Here is a 22342-nt window from a genome sequence, read left to right as displayed (position 1 = left end):
TCAGCAAGCCACTGTATTTGCAGGACCTTGCAGCAGGCACGCGTAGATTTTGCTCTCTTCCTACTCCTGGAGCTGCCCATGCCTTGCCACCAGGGCTGTGTCCCCTTGTCATAGGGGCTGGGAGTGGCAGGGCACCCTGTGAAGGGCTGGGTGCTTCTGGGTGCTGGCAGCCAGGAGCGATGCAGCCTGAACCCCTCAGCCGGGAGGCAGCGCAGGCTCATGCCGTGGGTTGCCCAGCAGGGTTCTGCTGCTGGTAAGCTCTCAGGTGCCTTGTGATTCCCGTGGGCTGAGCTGCCTGCGGGTTTTGGAGCGAGAGAAAAGCCTTCCCCCGAAGGCAGGTTGCCAGGGGCTTTACATTCTGCAGAGCCTCAGGCTGCAGCCAGCTGGCCCTTCCCTGGGTGCTCCCCACCGGTGAAGGCGTTTGAGACCCGTGTGTCTCCTCTGTGACGTTTGGTGTGCCTTAATGCTGGTCCACGTGTCCAGCCTGATGCAGATACCTGCCATGGGGGCAATGAGGGGCAGCTGCCTGCTTGCCCGTGTCCCCATCCCCGTTGGTGTTCCTGGGCTGGAGGTGTGGGTGCTGCGGGTACCTCTTAGCCTGGCACCCAGGGGCTTGAGCACCTTCCTGCCTCTGGCTGGGTGCACTGCTTCTTGCCAGGGGCTGCTGTATCATCATTTCTTCTCCTGTTTTCCACACGCCTCCCTGAAGAGCTGGTGCAGGGGCATTTCGTGTGCTTAAGGGCTGATCGGGTGGTGGGGGTGTCCCGTGGTTATTGGCAGGCCTGCCGAAGGCCCGCTAGCTGCCCTGGGGTGAGCGGCATGGCGTTAGATGGCAGCGCTGCTGCTGCCTCCCTCCTGCCACGCTGCTAAGGGCTGGGGAGTTTGGCTGAGCTGTTGTTGTGCCGGGGTGTGCATGACATGATAAATTAGGTCCTTCCCATCATGTGTCAAGTCCAATCGGAGCCATGGTTATGGGCTCAGGGTCTCTCTCTGACTGCTCCATCGCTCCCTTTCTGTCTGCTCCTCCTGTCAGTCTCCTCTCAGCCCTGGCCTGACCCTGTCCCTCTGTTTTCTGCTCATCGCTTCCCTGTTTGTGGTTGCTTCTCAGCTGCTGCGGCATGCTGTGGAAGAGGATTTTGGCTCTGTGCCTCCATGCCCTCCACGTTTTCCCCTTGTTTGGACACTGCGAGGTGGCGGTAGCCCCATGGCAGTGGACAGGGATCTCCATGGAGCAGCACCACGTCTCACCACCTGGCCCTGTGAGCTGTGGCCAGGTGCTGCAGTGGTTCTGGTGGTTTCACAGCTGTGGGTGCTTAGAGATGAGTGACACCAGATCGTGATGCCGTGATGCACTGTGCAGAGGGCTGTCCACATGGTTTTGGGTCTGACATGTGCCCACGTTTCCAAAGGGCACAAGGAAGAAGCTCATCTGGTGTGTCCCACTGGGAGCTGTGGGCTTGGCTGGTCCATGTCTGCTCTCCTGGGGTCAGGGAGTTAATTAAGGGTCCAAATCATCCAAATTAGGGCCAAAATGTACTGAGCATGAGGGGCTGTTCAGAGAAGTGTGGGATGAAGCCTTTGACCTTGCTCTGTCCTGCTACCTCTTGCTGGTTGGGGAGCAGCCTGAGCCTTTCTCCAGCGTGTCCCCAGCCTTAACCATGCTCTTGTCACCACCAGGGCACTGAAGTTCCAGCATATTTTGCAGGATCCATGCTTGTGATGGTGGGGAAATCTTCACCTTAAAGCCTGTTTCTCTGAACTGTGCGAGTTGGGTGCTCTCCACAAGCCCCCAGCCTGCCGCAGCATGGCTCTGCAGCCGCTGCTCCCATGCAAGAGTGACTGTGGCACAAGGGCAGGGGGTGCAGCCCCCATGCTGCCTGCCCCCCATGGGCTGGGGTGCTGGGCGCTACCTGGGCTGTCCCACAGCAGCTCTGACAGTGCAGCTGCTTGTGTTTCGGGGTTTCCTGCCACTAACTGAAAGCAGGATCCTCTGCTGCAGTGATGTGAGCCCTGTGCTTTAATGGATACTCAAGCACTCTGTGCTGTTGGGTACCATGGGAGTGCAATACACATGTGATGCAGTAACTGGCCCCAGTGTGTGCTCTACGGTTTTTTTCCTCCCTGGGGGGGCAGAGTGGGACAAGGAGCCACATGTCCCATAAGCAGAGAGATGCTGGATGTCACACTCAGCTCTTTGGTGTGGACAGGGCTGATGAAAGAGCTTCTGTTTAGCTTTTGCTGTCAGTACATCTTTGATCTGACTGCTGAACTCGTGCAAGTGGGGTACCTGGATATCCTATTTCAGAGCTAGCATGTTATTTTCTGCCCTACAACCCATTAAAGAGACCTCGTCATGGCATCAGAATGATTGCAGCCTGTCCTCCGGTACTTGGCCTGGGATGAGTCAGACGTTTGCAGGTGAGAGAGGCTGAGCACTGGGATGGAGGCGGACAGGGCTGGCGTAATCTTCCCTGCGGGGTCTGCGCTGTGCCCGAGGACTGCAGTGTGGGTGCAGAGCTCCTGGTGAGGTGGGAGCCTGAGTGCTGCGGGGGGGAGAGCAGGGAGATCCCCGGCTGGCAGGGCAGGAAGGCAGCCCAGTTCCCAGCGCCGCTGCGGCTGCAGTACGCATCAATCAATGCACGGGGGTGTTGGAGTTGAGGAAGCGCCTGCTCTGCAGAAAGCGCTGCCTTGTGCACGGCATCAGCCCAGCAGAGAGGAGCTGTGCTGGCAGCATGGGGACTGGGAGATCACGCCAAGGTAGGAACTGCCCTGCTATGCAGAAGGCAATCCATGCAGGATGCTCTGTGGCACTGCGTGCTGCCCGGGGCCATCTGGACCTGGCCGCTTCCCTGCAGGCAGCTGCAGCATCTGGGCTTTCAGCAGCAGCACCTGCCCAGCAGAGCAGCAGTCTGGGTGGGCTGTGGGTCCTAGAGACCACGCAGGGGGAGAGGGAGCAGACAGTTTTCCAGTTGGGGAGCAGGGTGCGGCCGTGCAGGTCTCCATCCCTTCCAGCCCTGCAGGAGGAGGAGTGGTGTTGGCGCTCCAGGAGCTGGGAGCACCCCATGTTCCTGACCTCCTCACCCTGCTGTCATCAGGGCAGCTGGTAGGATTTTTTGGCCCTGTTGTGAGGCCTGTGGCAGAGCTGTGTGTCTGCAGGCAGAGAGCCCTCTCACACGGTGCTCTGGGCTGCTCCTGCAGTGCAGGGGGCTAGCCACGGTCTGGGGTTTGCGATCCCTGCTGGGATGGCTGGGCACACGTCCCCTTGGGCTCCTCTCTGTTTTTTCCAGGATGACTGGAAGGCGCTGCCTGTGCTCCTTACCACACTTGAGGCCTGCCAGTATACCTGCATGGCTGCTGGGGGCCTGGCAAGCTCCTCAGCCCCTCTGAGGGCTGGAATCAGCCCTGGAAAGCTGCTGCCTGCGTCTGAGCAATCGGTGATGTAGCTGGGCCCCCACGTGTGGAGTCGCGAGGCTGCCACCTCCCTCGTGGCGCTCCCCACACTGGTGCTGTTTTGCTGGGAGCACCCCATCTCCAGCAGTCCTTGGGGCTGCGATCTGTCCTGTGGTGTGGCAGCGGGTTTTGCTGCCTGGAGCAGCCCTGTGGGGCCCTTGGCAGCTGCTGTACGCAGTGGTGAGGGAGAAGGGCACTGCCTGGTTGTTGTCCAGCTCTGAGCACCCTGGTTACTCGGAGGTTTGGGATGTGCATGCAGACATTCTGTCCTGCACAGGCGGCTTTGCAGGAATACATGTGTGCTATAGGAATACATGCTGCAGAAACAGAAACCTCCATCCCCAGCTTCTGCATAGGCAGCATCCTCAGGGAAGAGAAAGGAGAGGATGGCTAAGCCCGGGAGCAAAGCGTGATGCTCAGCCTTTAAAGCTAACCCAGCAGCACAGAGTGAATGGGAAGGTGGAAACGGAAAGCAGGCTCAGGCAAAACCGTTTGTTTGGAGGCAGCAGGGAAGGGGAAGCTCTGGGAGGGGAAGCACTGCGGAGGCTCAAGCTGTGATGTGCTGGGGAAGTGTGGGGGCAGAGCTTCTGGGTAATCCATGAATCCACATGCCAGCTTGAAAGGGGGTGAGGAGGAAAACACCCAGTAAAAGAGAAGAGGGAGGAGATTATGGGAGATCTTAGGCATTGCAGGCAGGTCCACCTGTGATCCCATTAAGTTTTGTTTTTTTTTCTTTTTGCTATTCTGGTGTGCCTGTCTCTGCAGCGTGGAGCTCTGACCAGCTCCAGCTGTGTGACCTCAAGTTCGCCATGCTGCGAATATCCTCCAGCTGATTGTGTATCAAGTTTCAGCACTAGTGAGGCAGCTGTTGCCACAAATCGGGTTTGGGGAACCCAGCTGTGCGTGGCATGTAGTCCTGTGGCCTGCAGGTGCGGAGGAGTCCTCCAAGTGCCCCGTCCCTGCTGCCAGCCACGGGGCTGGGAGGATGGTGCCCACCCCCTCCTGCCCATCCTGCCTTGACTGCTGCTGGCCTCGTCACAAGAGCTGGGGAGCAGGGGAGCAGCAGGGGTGTCTGGAGCAAGGCGTGGGTGGGCAGAGCCTGCGATGGGCTGGGACAGGGCAGAAGGGGGGCTCTGGCAGTAAAAGGCAGCTGGGCTGTGTGAGAAGGGCAGGGGTGAGGTGCTGGGTTGGGGGTGTAGGCAGAGGGCTCTGGGGCTACGCATCCCTGCGCTGGAGTGGGATCTGCAGGTCCAGCAGAGCTTGGTGGAAGCCACTGGCAAAGCCACCACTGAGTGCCAGCCTGCACCATGGCATGCCACCGGCCCTGGTAATGCTTTGGCCTCTGTCTCAGGGGTGCAGCAGCGGCCCCGTGAAGTCAGAACGTGCTTGCAGCTGGCTCCAGGGGTGCTGTGGTTTTGTCAGCAGAACTGGAAAGGAATAGCAGAGTTAATCTTGCCTCTGCAGATTGGCTTTGAAATGGAAATTGTGAGGCTGCCAGGTGGTGGGACAGGAGTGCTGAGGAGGTGCAGGGTGGCAGCCTCTGGCACAGGCAGCTCAGCCCACACACCAGAGGGGCTTTGCTCCAGGGGGATGCACAAGGAGTGACACCAGGAGCCAAGGACAGCGATGGGACAGCATGGGCAGGCTGCTTACCCTGGAGGTTTGGATTCTGTCCTGCTCCTGCTGTAAGCAATGTTTAGGAAAAAAAATGAACTGTTTGGGACAGCATTTCCACTGGTCTCAAACAGTTTAGCTGCACTTCTGATCTAAACCTCTCCTGTCAGTTTGCGGTGCCAAATGTATGTTAGGTCGTAGCAAGCTGCCAAAAGGATGGTTTATGTCCTTTTCCTATTGCACCCATGGCTCTCCACATCAGGGGTTTCCTGTGCAGAGGTGCTGAACTTTCTTCTGCAAGGGGAGGTGGCAGGAGCTGAGTTTTGCATCCAAAAAGCAGTGTGAGATGGCAAGCACTGTGTAACCAGCTTCTTGCTGCCTGGAAGTGTGCTTTCCATCTTTGAAGCTCAGATAATTCCTGCTCAAGTCATATAGATGTTCTGGTAATAAACATCCTCTGGTTTCAGAGCTCCTGAGTGATGCAGCAAAATCCTTGGGGGAAACGAGCTGCCCAAGCTCCCTGGGGGGGTGGGGAGAAGGGGCTGGAATTGCTTGTTAACAACGAGCTGGGAGTGTGGGCCGTGTTTGTCTCTATGGAGGATGGCTGGGAGACGTGGTGCAGTGGTGGGAAGCCAGGCTGTGTCCCCGAGCACTGTGGGGACGGTCAGTGCATTGCTGTTCCTGCCTTCCTCAGAAGCCTTCTCCTACGGCTGGGCCTGCAGCAGGCATGGGCCACGCTGTTTGATGGAGCTCTGGCAGTGCTGGAGGGTGGCAGCGTCCTGCACGGGGGCAGGAAGGAGCCAGGCTGAGGCTGACCCCCAGTGCCCAGCCAGCCCTGAGCATCCCTGGCCCTGTTTCTGCCTTCCCCATGCCCATTTTGCCTTGGGGTGACCCCAGGGATGTGTTCAGCTGGGCTGGCGAAACAGGGCACAGCCTGGGCTGCAGAGATGGGGTCTCAACTTGGGCCCCGGCTGCTGCTGGTCCTGCCCAAGAAAAGCTCCAGAAAGCTTGTTAGTTATGAACTATGAGTTATGAACCTGCCAGCCACGATGCCCTTCCAAGCAGCAGCTCAGCATTTTACTCTCTGAGCTGGTTCTGAGCCCTGACCTGAGAGCACTGAGGGGCCCCACGTGGCCTCCTGGATGCTTGTGGGGATGGGCTCGATGGGCCCTTGCCGTGCCCCTGCTGGGTTGCTCTTGCATCCATGCTAAGCCTTAGCTTCCCGCTGTGGCCCAGGGATGCAGGTGCTGGTGCTCCAAGGAGCTGGGTGGCACCTGAATCCAGGAGGGGGAATGGCCAGGGGGGGTGAGCCATGCTGGGACTGGTGAGAGGGGGCCAAGGGGGGTGGCAGAAGGCAGGAAAAGGCAGGGTAGGATGTGAGTGAGGAGATGAAATGTCTTTAGGGCCACATCAGGCCCCTTCCTTATGGCTTGGTGCTTCTTCTGGCAGCATTACACGTTGGCTCAGCCGCCCTGAAGCTTCTGCATTGTGCTCTCGCCTGCTGCAGCAGGTCCCCGTGCCTTATAGCCTGACGCACAGGGCCCCTGGAGCTCATGCTCCAGGTGGGCACTGCATGCACTCGTGCAGGTGATGAGAGTGGTGATGAAGCCCCAGCCTGCCAGCTTTGGGTGAAACCGATCCGGTCATAGCTGAGGTGTTTCCGTGGGGATCGACATGTTGGGGTGGGGACACACATACTTCATTTGTAAGAAAGTTTAGAAGCTTTAAGTGAAAAATTTAGGGAGGTTTTGGCCCAAAGCGACTATTGCTATTTAGAGACTCCACATTAATTTAAAAAAAATCACACATCAAGAAGTGTTTTGAAGTGTTTCACACACCCATTTGAAGTGGGAGCGCGTAACATTTATCTGAAGTTGAAAAGCAGCAGCCCTCCATCCCATTTCCTCCATGGAAAAAATAAACCAGTGGTGACCTTCAGACTATTCTCATGCCCTCAGCTGAGTGCTTGGGGTTGTCAGGCGAGCGGGTGTTTCTCAGGAGGCAGAGGCAGGTCGTCCTGCCTGTCCCTGGCCACGTCCACGTGGGGCTGGCCACTCTGTGCCTCTTGGGACAGCGGCAAGGGAGAAATTCCAGCTCTTTTGGTGTCAGCTGAGTCTCTCTGGTGACCTCAGGACTGGGCTGCCACAGATGCTGGCTGGGCAGGCATGCTGCTCCTTTTCTGCCTCTCCCCTACCACCCGGGGAAGCCAGGTGTAGCAGTACTTCTGGATGAAGTTTCACAACTCCCCTCTGTGCTGAGGACACCTGAAAGATGCTGCGGGGGTTCCTTGCTGATGGCTGGCTGAACTCCACCATGCCGTGCTCTCGTTCCCCCTCCTCAAAAGAGCGGGGGGGAGAAAATATGATGGGGGGAAAAAAAAAAAGAGCTCATCCCTGCGTTAGCACAGGCAAGCACTGCTAGGGGGTGAGCAGCCCAGGTGGCAGAAGGGTGATGGGTACAAAGGGTGCTCCATGTCCTGTGGAAGCGGGGGCCGTCCCCAGCAGCCCCCACCAGCCCCGTGGCTGCCCACGCCTGCCCTGCAGCCTCGAGCCATGTGCTCAGACTGCCCATGCTGCCTCGTCTATTGCTACTGTGCCTTGTGCTGCCGTGGTGAGGGCTCGTCGGGGGCATTGGCAGAAACCAAAAGCGGGGCTCTGTGCCTTGGTTTCTCCACTTCATACTCTGAGCAGCAAGGTCTGGCTAGAGGTGCCCATGCCAGCAGATCTGCTCTCTTAGTTTGCACTTTCCTGCCTTTAGTACAGCTTTTCTGGGGGAAGGAGATAGTGTGCTGCAAGCATAATGTGCAGAAAGGACAATGTCAAGGGCACCATTTCAAAAATACGTTACTCAGCACCCCAGTAAGGGACAGTAAGCACTGAAGTTGCCTTCCCCCTGTGTTCCTGGCCCTAGTTTTGTTTTTGCATCTTACACAGGATGGACAGCTGGAGCTGGAGGCAGGTTTTGTCCCGCCTCCCGTGCAGGGTTCAGCCTTGCTGGCTGTGGGAACCCAGCGTGCTGTGCTAGTGGGAATAGAGGGGAGAAAACAGCCATTCCGGATGCAGTACGGAGAGTTGTCCGTGTTTGCAAATTCCTGTGTTAATGCAGCATTGTAACCTGACTCAAAGCCTGATTTTTTTTCTTCCCTGAATAAAATATTTCATTGGTTTTATATATGTATATTTTGTGTATAAATATTTATACATATTTATGTAGGAGATTTATATATATACATACGTTCTGCTGCAGTTACCAAAAGCTCTAGAGCTGGGATACAGCCCCAGCTCCCTGAGTACAGTGCTGGGGAGGGAGCCTGGCTTCCTGCCTGCCCCCAGCTCCCCGGCAGGCTGCAGTTGCCATGGGGTTGAGGTGCTGCCATCGCTCTCCATGCCTCAGGCTACCAAAAGGTTGGAGGCTGAGCACTCTCTCTTCCGTGGTTGGCAGGGCAGAACGCACACAGCAGTCTGCGTCAGGGCAGCTTGGTGCTAGGGACTTTGGGGCCACATGGGAGCAGGGAGCGGGGCTGCTGGTGTGGGACTGGGCTGCTGGTGTGACGCTTTCTATCTCTGTCTCAGTGCCAGGGCAGGGTGACGAGCAGCCATGACAACAGAGACAGGTCCTGATTCGGAGGTGAAGAACGCACAAGAGGAGGCCCCACAGCAGCAGCTGGAGGCGGCCACCCACGGCCCCACTGCCGTGCCTGCCAGCCGGGAAGCTGAAGCCAACGAGAAGCCTGGGGCGCAGCCCGACTCCCGAAATATGGAGCCGGTGAGTAGGCAAGGGACAGGAGCTGTGGCCCAGGTGGGACAACATGGGAAAGACTGTGGGTCTGGCAGGGGAGCCCCAGCTCCGTGCTGCTGCCAGTGCTTCCAGCAGCCACGGAGCTGCCTCAGCCCTGCCTGCTGCAGGAGGCAGCCAGATAGGGAGGTCTCAGCTGCTGAACCAACACCAGGCTCGCAGACATTCTTTTTGCAGGGTCACTCTTCCAACCATGCCCGTGGCAACAGTGAGGGGTGGGGGCTCAGGGGTGAGCTCCTGGCTGTGGGATCCTGCATTGCTAAGGGGCAGAGGAAGTGCTGGCCTCCTCTGCTGGCCAGTGCCAAGTAACTCTGTGCATCTCTCACCTTCCAGGGCACAGACATGGAGGAAAAGGACTACAGCGAGACCGATGGGCTCTCTGATAAAACAACACCTAGCAAGACCCAGAAGTCGCCCCAGAAAATTAACAAGAAAATCAAGAGTGCCCTCTGCAGAGTGACCCTGCTTGATGCCTCTGAGTATGAATGTGAAGTGGAGGTGAGTCAGACGAGTGCACTGGCGCTGAGCAGGGGACGTGTCTCAGCCCAGGAACCCTGCCCAGCCCACAGCTGGGCTCCAGCAAGTCCTTAATGTCAGGGCTGTTCTAAGGACAGCTTTGGAGTACTTGTCATACAGACAAAATGATCCACAGAAATGACCGTTTAAGTCGGAATTTCAAAACCAACAAAAAATCTGGAAAGATAGACCTTAGCAGGAAATTTCAGCTTAGAGAGTCCAAATTTGTTAGCTACTCATTATGGAAAACAGTGTGTAGAAAGCAGAAGCTTAATAGATGGAGATAAAGCTCTGCATGAAAATATGTGCATGACACATATGTATGCCAGTGTTTCTGTTGACACCTCAAGAGCACAGCGTGTTTGCTGTCCCACTTGCTAAGGCACAGGATGTGTGTGCATGTGTTTGTGCAAAGAGGCCAACATGTGCAGATACACATGGCTCCCTGAGATGGGTTTGCATGTGTGCACACAGACCCACATGGGTTTTGGCAGCATTACATACTGCACCTCACCCCAGTCTCCCTGTTTTCATCCCTTGTGTCCTTCCCCATAAAACTGGCAGGCCAGGGACCGTCTGGGACGTGTGCTGAAGCCTGGCAGGAGTGCGTGTGTGAGTAAATAGAGGTGATACACATGCATGTATTTGGCAATGCACCCTCATGTGCGTTGGCAGAGCAGCAGGCCTGGGCACCCTGCTGTGGGTGTGTGGGCTGCTTGCTATTTGTGCAGTGTCGCAAGCGTGCAACGCGAGTGTGGGCGAGTGTGTGCTTCCCTGGTAGTGGCTGTTGCTGCAGGAAGGGACAGAAGGGACTGGCGCCCGCCAGTGGCCACCTTTACACTGGGATGTATTGCAGGCCTGCTTGAGCTGCTGTAAACACAGGGTTAGGAGACACCATCAAGCCCAGAGTTTGGGCTGGGATACGGGCTCTATGAACCCACTCTGTGGAAGAGGCAGCTCGGAGAAGGGTTGTGAGTCGGGCGTGCCCGTTTCTGCACTTGCTTCTGTCTCCTGCCTGCATTCAAGGAGGCAGCACATCTCAGACCAGCAGCATCTTCCTGGTCAGAGGGACATTTCTGAGAAACTTTGCTTAAAAATGCAGAAGTTGACACTGTTCAGAAGCAGAGATCCTGGAGCCTTTGTCAGGGAGACCTTTGCACTTGCTGCTGGTGAGTGGGTGGACGGGGTTTTGTTCTCAGCAGGGTGGCAATGGCTCAGGCTGCGCACAGCAGACCTGCATCTGTATGCAGGTCCTGGCTCCATGAGGTCTCAGCTGCACAGGATTAATGAACATAAGGAACGCTCCTCTCTCTGTGGCTGCACAGGAATAGTGAATGCCCCAAGGCAGCTGGCGGGGGAGGTCTGGCCTCTGGGTTCCAGCGCCAGCAGTGGTGCCTTTGATCTCTGTGCTCCAGCAGCCCTTACTGTCACTTTAGTGGTAAAGTCTGTCACAGAGAGCTTTAGTGGCTGTGGAAAGATGGATTGTCATGAAGATGAAAGTCTCTCCCAACAATATAACCAGAGCTGAGTGGTCCTGTGACTCCAGTGGGCTCATGGGGCAAAGGAGTGACTTCGGTCAGCCCTGAAGCAGCATGTGGTGGTGTCATCCTTCCCCAGATCCCCATTCACATTTGCCAAGCAAAACCTGCATGCAAACACAAGTCTGGGATGTACAATGGCTGGCTGCTTTGTTAGCAGAACAATGATTCTCAACAAGCTTAGGAAAAGCAGAGCATTACAGTTCCAGCCCCCCTAGGCTTTGTTTCTGATTTTGTTCCCAGTGCTTGATGTTGGCAGTGAGCTGGGGCATGCAGGGCTTTATTCACAGTGAGGTCAAGTTCTCTGTTGTTGCAGTGCAGAGGACAGGGTTGACTCAGCAAACACGGAGCTTCTGCTCTCTAAAAGTGTAATTTGGGGTGTAGGGGAGAGGAGGAGGAATTGTTTAGCACAGAAAGGCTTGTGCTGAATTTCTTCTTTCTCTCTGTTGGGCCCCCTGGAAATAGTTTTGCCTTGTCTGCACACAGAGGATGTTAATGCTTAATTCTGTAAAAATCAAAAAGGGAAATCAAACCATTTGGTGTTACACCCCTCTGTGTGCTGTGTGCTGAACCCCTGTCGTGGAAATCTGGGTTAGCTGGAAGGGGAGGATACAGAAAGGGTATGGCAGGAACTGCTGGGGTCTGGAGGAGATTTGGATGTCAGGAGGAGCTCAGGGCTGGGGTCTGGCAGCAGTGAGACAGTAAGTTGAATTGTGCTGGTTTCTGTGAGAGTGGCTCCAGTGCTGCAGTGCTTGGTAGAGGTACTCAAAGAAATGGGTACCCCTCGGAGAGGGTAAATCAGGAGCCCCTGGTCGGAGAAATCTGTAAATACGTGAGAAACACATGAGGCTCTCCGTGAGCAAGCATGGGCCTCACTGCCACCGGTAGTGAAGAGAAAATATACAAGCAAGTGCAGAGGACCAGTAATGAGGGCACCCTCCGTCATAGCATGTGTCTTAGGCTCTTCGTGCTTCTCTTCCATCCTGCTGTGCTGTGAGGAGGGCGTTGGGAAGGAGCTTGGCTGGGACGCATTTGTCCCAACCCTTTGCTCTGGAGCAGAGGTGCCTGGTCTGGCTGCACCCTGCTCTGGTTTGGCACTGTTGTCCCCTGGTGTGATGGGGGATGAGCCAGGTGGCCGCTGGGTCTCCACCAGTCTGTGGGACCTGCCACGGGCTGCACCGTGGGCTGTGTGGCCTGGGGAGTGCCCTGACACGGGGTCTGTGGGCCCAGGCCAAGCACTGCCAGACGAGAGGGCTGCTCTCAAAGGCAGCCCCCAGCAGTTTCGTGTGGTGGCCTGAGGGGACAAGGGCTGCCCTGATCCTGGGGCTGCTCCCAGCCAACACCAATGCAGGTGGGGATGGAGGTGTCCTGTGTCCAGCAGGCACTGCCTTCGCCTGCTGGCTCTCTGGAAACACGAGGGAGCTGCTTCACTGTGAGCCTCTCTGTATCTCCTGCAGAAGCATGCCCGAGGCCAAGTCCTCTTCGACATGGTGTGTGAGCACCTTAACCTCCTGGAGAAGGATTACTTTGGCCTCACCTTCTGCGACTCCGACAGCCAGAAGGTGAGCATGGGGGACCCCTCTATGGCCACCCCACTGCTGAGCGGGGTCCCCAGCCCCCTGACACGTTGTCTTCTCCTTTCAGAACTGGCTGGACCCCTCCAAGGAGATCAAGAAGCAGATCCGCAGTAAGTGGTTGGGGAGGGCCATTCCTCCCCAGCGCTGGGCTCCCAGACAGTTCGGCCCCAGCCACTGCTTGTGGTTGGGCTGAGCCCTCACCTCAACTTGTAACTCTGTGCCCTTGGTGGGTTTCAGGTCCCCGGCTGATCACAGGACAGGGCAGGGATGTGGCTGGGAGCCTGGTGTGCCACGGGGTCACACATGAGAAACCTGGGAGGTAGTGGCTGGAAACCAGGCCCTGTGCAGGTTCAGCCGCTGTGGCAGGGAGCCTCCCTGCTCATTGCCCCCTCCCTAGCACACTGTCCCTGGCTGCTCAGTCCTTGCTGTGCCCTCCATCAGCTCATTTTAGTAGCGTGGCAGAAAACGATCATCCTTTTCTGTCAGGTTAGTAAGTTAAATCAACTGATGGGGCACTCCAACAAACTCAAGCACTGAGGCATGGTCAGGGCCAGGAACAGCCCATCTTATTCAGGTGCCTGTTAGCCCTGCCCATCTCCCATCCTGTTCATGACAGGTGTGGGCATCACAGACGTTGTCTGTGCTTCTGGAGAGCATCTGAGACCTGGTCCCTGCCCTGGGTACCATCTCCTCTTGCCCAGAGCAGGGAGGATGGAGATTGGGTAGAGGTGGGTTGAGCTTACTGGGATGGGTACTGGGATGCAGGAGTGCTGTTGTTCAAGACGTTGCCTTGCTGCACCATGCACTGGGGAGGCAGAAGGGCTGTTGCTTGTGATGTGACCTCACTGGGACACGTGAGGCTTTTGCTGTGACAGTGTTTGTCTCTGCATGGAGTGAGCTGAGCCGATGGGTCCCAAGATGTGATGCTTTTCTCTCCCTGGCTGTCTGGGGACGTTTACCCGAATTGCACTGTTGTCCTGACAGCTGAGTGGCTAGAGCAGCTGGGAGCTGCACAACAGGGGTTCATCTGCCTCATGGCAGCCTTTGGAGCTTCCTGACCCTGTGCCAGGCTTGGGTGGAGTCCTGGGACCCTTTAATAAATGCCTGGATGCTGTGTGCACGCCCTGTGCAGGAGTGAGGGAGATTCCTGCAGGCAGCCAGTGTAGCCCCTGCCCTTACTGCTCCCTACCTTTGCTAGGTGGACTCTGGAACTTCGCCTTCACTGTGAAGTTTTACCCTCCTGACCCTGCCCAGCTCACGGAGGACATCACAAGGTGAGGACTGCCCTTAGGAACCTACGATGTGGTGTGCCCTCGGGCACAGCTGCTGGAACAGCTTCCAGAGGGCCAGGTGGGAAGCATGAGGAGGGGCAGCACTCAGGACAGAAGCAGGGGTAGTCAGGGGAGTTGTCAGAGGCTCGTTCTCGTTGTCTTTCCTCTGTGCGTGGCATCTCTAAATCACACAGAATGGGGCTGGGAAGGCATCTATCAAAGGTGGCAGTCGCACGGTGAATGGTGCAGAGGGGGTGTTCTTTACATGCAGAACCTCCACAGGGAGCCCCAGCCTGCTTCCAGGGCACGCGCCTCTGCCTTGCTCTTACCCTCTGTCCCCTTCTGCAGATACTACTTGTGCCTGCAGCTGCGTGCGGACATCATCACAGGGCGCCTCCCCTGCTCCTTCGTCACGCACGCCCTGCTGGGCTCATATGCCGTGCAGGCTGAAATGGGCGACTATGATGCCGAGGAGCATGTGGGCAACTATGTCAGTGAGCTTCGCTTCGCCCCCAGCCAGACGCGGGAGCTGGAAGAGCGCATCATGGAACTGCACAAGACCTACCGGTGAGCTGCGGCAGGGAACAGGCTATTGGTGAGGGAAGGCACTGGGGAGCTGGCCTGTGCCCCGTGGGGTGTCTGGCCATGTGTCCCCGTCTCTGTCTCTCTGCAGGGGCATGACTCCTGGGGAAGCAGAAATCCACTTCCTGGAGAACGCAAAGAAGCTTTCCATGTACGGGGTGGACCTGCACCATGCCAAGGTACTAGGCTGTGGAGCTGTGGGAGTGATGGCCAACGCCAAGCCCCATTATATCCTGGTGCCAGCACACCCCTGGCACATCAGGGCTTACAGCAGCTCCAGCTCCTGTTTCCTACAGTTGGTGCAGTGACGAGAGAGTTTAAATGTGCAAGCTGCTTTGGGTGCCCGTTGAGCGCAAGAGCTGAACAGGGCTGGAACTGTTATTTTAGCAAGGGAAAGTGCCAAGTCGTGCCTCAGGGGAGGAACAAGCCCAGGCTCCAGGACATGCTGGGGGCAGCTGGCTGGAAAGCAGCTGGGCAGGGAAGACCCTGAGGGTCCTGGGGGACAGCAAATTGAACATCGATCAACATTGTGCTCTTGCAGCAGAGTATGTCAATAGTATTCTGGGCTGCATTAGGCAGACAGTTACCAGCAAGTAAAGGGAGGTGGTTCTTCCCTGCTGCTCAGCACTGGTGAGGTCACACCTGGAGCCCTGGGTGGCCTTCTCTGATCAGGGGGATTGAAACACATGGTCCCTTCCAACCTCAACCATCCTGTGATTCTGTGACCTCTGCCAGCTGGTCCCACTTAGCAGAGCGCTAGGCAGGAGGGAGCATGGCACTCTGGAATGGACTGGTCCTTACTGGGCTGCTGAACCGTCTCCTCCTGTCCCTCTTGCCTCCTCCAGGACTCAGAGGGTATCGACATCATGCTGGGCGTCTGTGCCAACGGCCTCCTCATCTACAGGGACCGGCTGAGGATCAACCGTTTTGCCTGGCCCAAGATCCTTAAAATTTCCTACAAGAGGAGCAACTTCTACATCAAAATCCGCCCTGGTGAGGTGAGTGCAATGGGTCCAGTGCAGCCTGAAGTGGAGCTGTGCGGGGTGGTCCTTTCCTAGCCTCATCTTCTGCCCCAGGAGTCCCAAGCTAATGGCTTCAGCTGGCCAAGAGAGGAAAGTTCTTGTGGTGAATGGAGGCTTTCAGCAAGTGCTTTCTTGTTTGCACTCTCATTTTCTCACTGACATAATGTCTTTGGCCACAGCAATTCAGAAGGTTCAGGACACCCCACACTCCTTTCCCCATAAGCCAGACACTGTGACCCTGCTGGTAAAAGGTGTCCCAGGAAGGGAATTTCAGGACCGTTTTTGATATTTGTCTTCCATACTTTTTTTTAAAGAAAAAAAAATTTCTTTTCTTTCATTTTCTGTCATTGTTTTCTGACTTTACTTTCACTCTCTTTTACTTGCACTGATGGGAAAATGCATTTCCACCCACACATTTCCCAGTGGACAGTGCATCTGAGATGGAGAGAGAGACTCTAGCCAAAACAAGCCGTAAAAGTTTTATGTTTCTTGAGGGAGTTTCTCTCACACTGAAAATCCATTTACAGTTGAGGAAAGTGCTTAGGCCAAAAATTTAGGAGGTATGATCCTACCACCCAGTGGGGCTGGGCATGGAACTTTCCAGCATTGTTTTGAAGATGTTTTCTGCGTCATGGCTCCTGCCAAAGCAACCTGAGGACCTTGGCAAGGCAGGTCCCATCCCACTGTATCCTCTAGGGCAGGATCTGCCTGTAACAGCATGTCTCTGTCTCCCCCAAGTACGAGCAGTTTGAGAGCACCATTGGCTTCAAGCTGCCCAACCACCGCTCTGCCAAGCGTCTCTGGAAGGTCTGCATAGAGCATCACACCTTCTTCAGGTGAGGAGTCCTTCTCCAGGCGTGCTCCTGCCTCTGGCCCATTCCAGCATATTTGTGTGGGGAAGGGGAGCTCCTGCCATGCCCCCAGCTGCCCGTGCCCTTCCCAGGCAGGAGCTGGCCATCCTTCCAGTCTGTGTTGGGGGGGGCTGTCCCCTGCCTTTTAACCCCCTGGGTCTGGCCACTCTGCCTTTCATGTGCAGGGAGGGAGCAGCTCTGCCCCTCTGTCAGCCACAGACCCGCTATGTCCCGGGTGCAGAGGCTCTGGTTTGTCCTCCTCGTGTGTGGAGCCATCTCTGCTCTGTTGGCTGCCCTGTGCCACTGCTGCCCAGGACCACTTGCTGGTTCAGTCCTCGTCTTACGGCCTTAAATTCCCCCCATCTCTCCTTTAGCCCTGCACTGTGGCTAGCCCCTCTCCTTCACCACGGTCTCAGCTCTGCTTTGCACACTGGTGTTGGGGAGCAGGGCTGGGACTCACCGATGCGACCCCACCTCTCCCATCCCCAGGCTGGTGTCCCCAGAGCCACCCCCGAAGGGCTTTCTGGTGATGGGCTCCAAGTTTCGCTACAGCGGGCGGACGCAGGCGCAGACACGGCAGGCCAGCGCCCTCATTGACCGCCCAGCTCCCTTCTTTGAGCGCTCCTCCAGCAAACGGTACACCATGTCTCGCAGCCTTGACGGAGGTATGCCCCAAATTGGGGAGGGGGAGGGAGATTGGTCCGCTGGCGGGAGCAAGGAGGCAAGGAGGAAGGTTCAGAGGGGTGCAGCCAGGGTCGCTTCTGGAGGCTGTCCCTGACTAGGTGCCCCTGGCCTGTCCCCACACCAAGTGGTGGCTCAAATCCTGTGAGCAGCAGCACAGCTGGCTCCGCTGAGCCAGGGCTGGGGTCTGGGCAGCCTGGGGATGGGGCTGTCCCCAACTCCTTGTACACAAAGCAGGCGTGGAGGCCAGGGTGGTGGAGGGAGGGAGAAGTGGGCTGAACTTTGGGTCATCGACACTACCAAGAAGCCCTAGGACACATATTTCCTGCTACAGATGCTCTTGGGGCTCCACAGCCACCATCTCCTAGCCAGACTGGGGTGGAAGGCTGGGGCAGGTAGGGCTGGGAAAAAATGCTTGCTGCCTGTGACCTGGGCTCTCCCTGCACACACAGAGTTCTCACGCCCAGCCTCTGTCAGTGAGAACCACGATGCTGGAGCAGAGGGTGAGAAGCAGGATGAGGATGGTGAGTTTGGCAGTGGGAGACGGTCCGAGACGGAGGATGAGGAGGTGACTACCCCAACAAAGATCAAGGAGCTGAAGGTACAGACCCCGTGGGCAGAGGACTGTGAGTTAGATGGGTGGGCTGGCCCACACCCACAGCAGACATGCAGCAGGCTCGGACGTGGGCATCAGGGCTCCGTCTCCCTGTCTCAGGGCCATTCTGCAGGTGGGAAGGATCACATCAGGGAAGAATCATCTGGAGCCCTTTCTCTACCAGGCAAGCCCAGTGCTTGGTGTGACCTGTCCTGCCTGGGGGCATGGCTCTTGGCCTCACTGCTGGACACAGAGCTGTCATACCCTACCAGCAGCTCCAGTTTCCCCAGCACCCTCCAGCTTTCCTCAAGGCTGGTCCCCCAGCAGAGCCCAGGCTCTAGGCAGGACTGGTCCCCAAGCAGGGCTGATCTCGGGGCAGTCCCGTGCTGGTGTGCAGGATGGGGAAGGACCAGGCGTGCCAGCGGTCACCACTATGCAAGCAAGGAGTCCCCTAGCCATGGGAAGCGTGCTGGGCCCCTGCTCCCTTGGCTCTACACAGCCCTGCTTGGGCACCCCATGGCCGTGCCCACAGCCCCATTCGTGTGCAGCTATGGCCCTCTGCCCTCCGCCCTGGCACTGGGTCGGCTCAGGGCACAGCCCAGCCCATCTCAGCCCTGTACTGAGTGGGGGTTCAGTCCTTCTGTGCTGATAGCCAGTTCTGACTGGGGGTAGGGGGGCACAGCCAGGCCCTGTGCAGGCACCTGAATTCAACTTAATTGTGATGCTCTTGAGAAGTTTCCTCGACTGACCCTGCTGGTTACTTTTAACCCTCTCTTTGCTGCCAGCCGGAGCACGAAACAACCCCCAGGCACAAGCAGGAGGTATTCTCTCTCTGGAGTATCTTAGTTCTCATTGGTGCATCATATTGTCCATCCTTTTCAAAGCACCACTGTGTGTCACCCTATTTACTGGAATACAAGATGCACCGAGGCGGGGGTTGGCCTGCTAGAGACGCCCGATGAGCAGACAGCTGGGGATCTGCCCCAGAGCACACACAGCATCTTCTATCCCACTAAGTAAGGTAGTCCTAACTGTATGTGTGAGCAAGAGCCCTCCCAAGGCTCAATGGCCAGGCCACCATGCCGAGTCCTTGGCCCACTGGGAACACTTGGCTTCTGCTCATGTTACTGACTCCTCCATGTCCTCTCCTCATGTCTCCTCTCTGTCCAACCCTGTGGCCCTATCTCTCCCACTGAAGAGACAGCACTGGCACAGGCTGGCCCCATCATTCCCACCTCCTGGCCTATGCTTTGCTTTTGGCTTTCCTGACTTGGGCTCTGCATCACATGCCCTGCACAGAGGCTCGCTTTTCATGAAGCCCCTTGCTGCCTTTCTGCCCTGCCGGGAGCAAACGAGTCCCTGAGCATCCTTTGGCACTGACCCGTCAGAGGCAAACACTGACGTCCACCCCCATGCAGCGGAGGGGCTTCCCAACCAACTGTGGCTAGCCTGGCCAGGGTGAGCTATCACAGGCAGGAGGGAGGCTGTGTTCTCCCCTCACACAAATTACCTGTCTGCAGTGCTACCTCCAGCAGAAATGGGCAGCAGAGATCCCCCCCGGACTGGGTCTGCTGCTTCATCCCAGCCTAAAATTCACAGTTGCTCTCCAGGTTTCTCTTCTACTCACAGTGGGGTTCAGATCATCGCTGAACCAGTCAACAGAGGCCAGTGCAGCCCTAGCAGTGCTAGCCAAGTGGCCATGAAATGGGGCTTGCTGTACTTCCGCTACGCAGCCCTCGGCATTTTGCTCAGCACAGCAGGGCAAACCCTGCTGGTGCAGTGGGCACCATGGCTCCTGCAGGCTGACATCTCGCCCCCCAGCTCAGCGCTGGTCACGGTCCCTCCACTGTCTGCTTCATTGCTTACCCCTGCTGCATGTGCATGTGCTGCTCCCGCAGCCCTGTGCCCCCTGGCACCACCCTGAGCCTAGAGGTGGGCAAACCATGAAGCACATGCAAGTGGACAGGAGAGTTTCTTCATGAATTCTGCTGAGCTTTCAGGATCTGTATAATTTGTCTGGGCTTTTCATGGGACTCCTTTGGATCTCTGGGATTTCACTGAGCAGAGATATGGGGGAGGGGAGATACTTCAGTCGACTCATTTCGAACCTCAAACCAGGTTTGAGTTTGAAGCAGAAGCCGGGTTCTTGTTCGGAGCTAGTTTGCCCACCTCTGCGGCAGAACAAGGGGAGCCACCCTGGTGCCTGTAACATCACCAAAGGATTCTTTAACACCTAAACGTAACCTCGCGCTTGAGCTCTTTGAGCTGTCCTCTTTCTACAGTAGGCAAGACCCAATCCCACCCCAGACTGCCGTTGGGCCCAAGCTGGTCCATGTTGATGCAGGTTTGGATCTGTGTTGGTCATCTTTGACCAGCCCTTGACCTCTTGCCCTTCAGCAGAAATCCCCCTTTGAAGCCAGTCCTTTGGAAATGCCAATGGGCAACTCCCTGAAGCTCTTGCTCAGAGGACTGGCCAGTTTCCTGCCCTGCTGGGACAGAGGCTCTTGGTCCTTTTGTGCCTTGCATGTGAGAGCAGCAGAGATGAGGTTGCTGATATTTCCAGTGGGCCCCTATCCCTTGCCTGATCCCTAAGGAGAGCCCTCTCTCTTCTGTAGATGGTTCAGCTCATCCTCAGCAGCCCGTGCTGGAGATGCCGAAGGGGCATATTTTGCCCTGCACAGGAGGAGGGCAACTGTGGGTGTTCCATAATTGCAGTTCCCTGCAATGATTGTAGTGAGAACTGCAGCCCAGGGTGCTCTTATGTGCTATTCATTTGGCTCTCAAGACCCTGAATTCAAGCCCAGTGTAAAGCAACCTCTCCCCAGTGTCCCTGATTGTCTCTTTTGCCTTGGCTAGTGCTTTAACCATGGTTACCTTCCTCTCTCCTTCCCCAAGTTTTTAGACAAACCAGAAGATGTTCTGCTAAAGCACCAGGCCAGCATCAATGAGCTGAAACGGACCCTGAAGGAGCCCAACAGCAAGCTGGTTCACAGGGACCGGGACAGGAGGCTGCCTTCCTCACCAGCCTCTTCCTCGCCCAAGCATGAGGATGAAACACCAAAGGGAACCCCAGAAAAGGCCAGCGAGGTTTGTTCTGCTGCTTGTCTTATGGATGAGATCAAGCTGTTCATTAGTTGCTGGGCACCTGGTCTCTGCCTCTAGCACAGTCATGGGGAGAGCACAGTGGGAACTATGTGTTGGGCACAGCGGGTAAAGCAAGGGAGCCTCTGGCCAGGCTGTTGTCTCTAAGTTTTGTAACGAGTTTTGTTTTTGTTTCCTCTCTGCTGGTAGTGATCTCCCTTTATGCCCAGGCGCTGCATGGGGTCAAACTTGTCCTCTTCAGGGGGATGTGTTTGTTGGCTGTGAGATGGGGCCTTCTTCACCCTTTATCCTATCGGGGCTCCTGGATGTCAGCACCCTGTGCAAGTCTCGTCCAGTGGGTGTCCCCAGGACCGTGGGGCTGGGCTCCTGCACAGAGGTGTTCGGTGGCACACTGACCTGCCATGACCTGGTTGGTGGGAGCCGGAGGAGGGGTGCTGGGTTGAGTGGTGCTGTGCTGGGATTCTGCATTCGTGTTCTCTCCTCCTGGCATTTTATCTGCTGGCTTTGCAGTGGGACATCTGCCCTAGGAGAGAAAGGAAGATGCCTGGGTTGCTGGAGCAGGACATCTGAGATGTCTCCCCACTGCCCAAGGGGAGTGGATGCAGTGCAGCTGGGCTGCACGGGGTTGGGCTCATGCTTGGTTCAGCCCAGGCAGTGGCCCAGGTCTCAGTGGTGAGGGTATTCCGCAGCTCAGACACCCTCTCCCTCCCATGTGGGCTGAGAGCACTGGACCCTCCATGCTTGCTCTCCCCACCTCAACGTCCTCTCCCCTGCAAGAGCAGTGGAGCCAGCAGCCATGAGCTTCAGGCCTCGTACACTCTGCATGTGGGGCACTCCCTGCCCCAGCTCTGTCCTGGAACCGTTTCACTGAGCAAGTGAGGTCATGGCACTGCGATACCAGGAGGGGCTTTGGGGGGAGGCTCGTCTGGGGCCTCTCCATGGGGAATTTGTGGTGTGTACATGTGCCTGCTGGTCCCCTGGAGATATGGGGCTGGCTTGGCTGGCTGCAGAGTAACCCAGGCAGAGGTGAGTTACAAGAGGTAACGACCCCTCACCAAAGTGCCATGCTGGAAAGAGGAGGAAGGTTTTTAACCTCACATCTGTTTTAGAAGCATATGTATAGTGTGCAAAGAAAGACCTAAACATAACATCTAGACCTGGCATAGCTGGTGATCTCTGTTCATCCATCCATCCATCATCCACCAATTTGTTCCTTCATTCCTTCTCATGTGCTCTCTCTCTTTCTGTGTCTGTCTGTCTGTCTCTTTCCCTCCCTCTCTTTTCTCTTTCTCTCTCTCTCTCTCTTTCTCCATGGGTGCTGGGGTTTCTGTGCTGACACAGAGGATGGAAGAGGACACCTTAGACGATTTTGCATCTGAGCATGGAGCTGCCCTGTGCATGGAGTCTTTCACGCAGAAAAGCCTTGTCTCCTCTCCTGAGGTTATCATCATCCCCTTTCTCTTCCCACCATCGGCTTCACATTTTGCCCTCTCATGGTGCCCCTCAGGCAGTGTGAGGCGTTCCTGCGCTCTGAGCAGAGCCCAAGCTGTTCGCTGGCATCCCTGGATGGGTCTCTGGGGCAGGGCTGTTGGTGGAATCTGCTCCTGTTCCTATTGCTTTGAATCTGTGAGACAGTCCTGAGAGACCTTCCAGTGAAGCCCCACTGGCCAGTGGTGGCAGGGCATCCCCCAGGGCTGGCTGTGCTCTGGGTGAGGGTCCGTGCTGGAGCTGGTGCCAAGGGTCCCAGG

At 56.6% G+C, this 22342-nt stretch overlaps 1 protein-coding gene across 16 annotated transcripts in view; it reads left to right on the top strand.

Annotated features, from left to right (window-relative positions):
- Positions 1 to 22342, top strand: part of EPB41L1 (erythrocyte membrane protein band 4.1 like 1) — a 69666-nt gene that overhangs the window by 27208 nt on the left and 20116 nt on the right. For 7 of the 16 annotated variants that reach the window (XM_038166188.2, XM_027472841.3, XM_027472833.3 and 4 more), the window contains 14 exons: positions 8637 to 8829; positions 9193 to 9357; positions 12371 to 12475; positions 12558 to 12600; positions 13689 to 13764; positions 14110 to 14328; positions 14435 to 14522; positions 15189 to 15341; positions 16104 to 16201; positions 16706 to 16881; positions 17350 to 17498; positions 18278 to 18313; positions 20388 to 20579; positions 21936 to 22034. In XM_038166188.2, coding sequence (XP_038022116.2) covers positions 8662 to 8829; positions 9193 to 9357; positions 12371 to 12475; positions 12558 to 12600; positions 13689 to 13764; positions 14110 to 14328; positions 14435 to 14522; positions 15189 to 15341; positions 16104 to 16201; positions 16706 to 16881; positions 17350 to 17498; positions 18278 to 18313; positions 20388 to 20579; positions 21936 to 22034 — 1767 coding nt within the window. In that variant the 5' untranslated portion in view covers positions 8637 to 8661. Of the gene's footprint in view, positions 1 to 2615; positions 2758 to 8636; positions 8830 to 9192; positions 9358 to 12370; positions 12476 to 12557; positions 12601 to 13688; positions 13765 to 14109; positions 14329 to 14434; positions 14523 to 15188; positions 15342 to 16103; positions 16202 to 16705; positions 16882 to 17349; positions 17499 to 18277; positions 18314 to 20387; positions 20580 to 21935; positions 22035 to 22342 lie in introns of those variants that run through there. The other 9 variants (XM_072026654.1, XM_027472842.3, XM_027472840.3 and 6 more) reach the window with 4 other exon arrangements.

Source organism: Anas platyrhynchos, chromosome 21 (assembly GCF_047663525.1).
Source record: "Anas platyrhynchos isolate ZD024472 breed Pekin duck chromosome 21, IASCAAS_PekinDuck_T2T, whole genome shotgun sequence".
NCBI classification, from domain to species: domain Eukaryota; kingdom Metazoa; phylum Chordata; class Aves; order Anseriformes; family Anatidae; genus Anas; species Anas platyrhynchos.
This window is presented reverse-complemented; position numbering and strand designations above follow the sequence as displayed.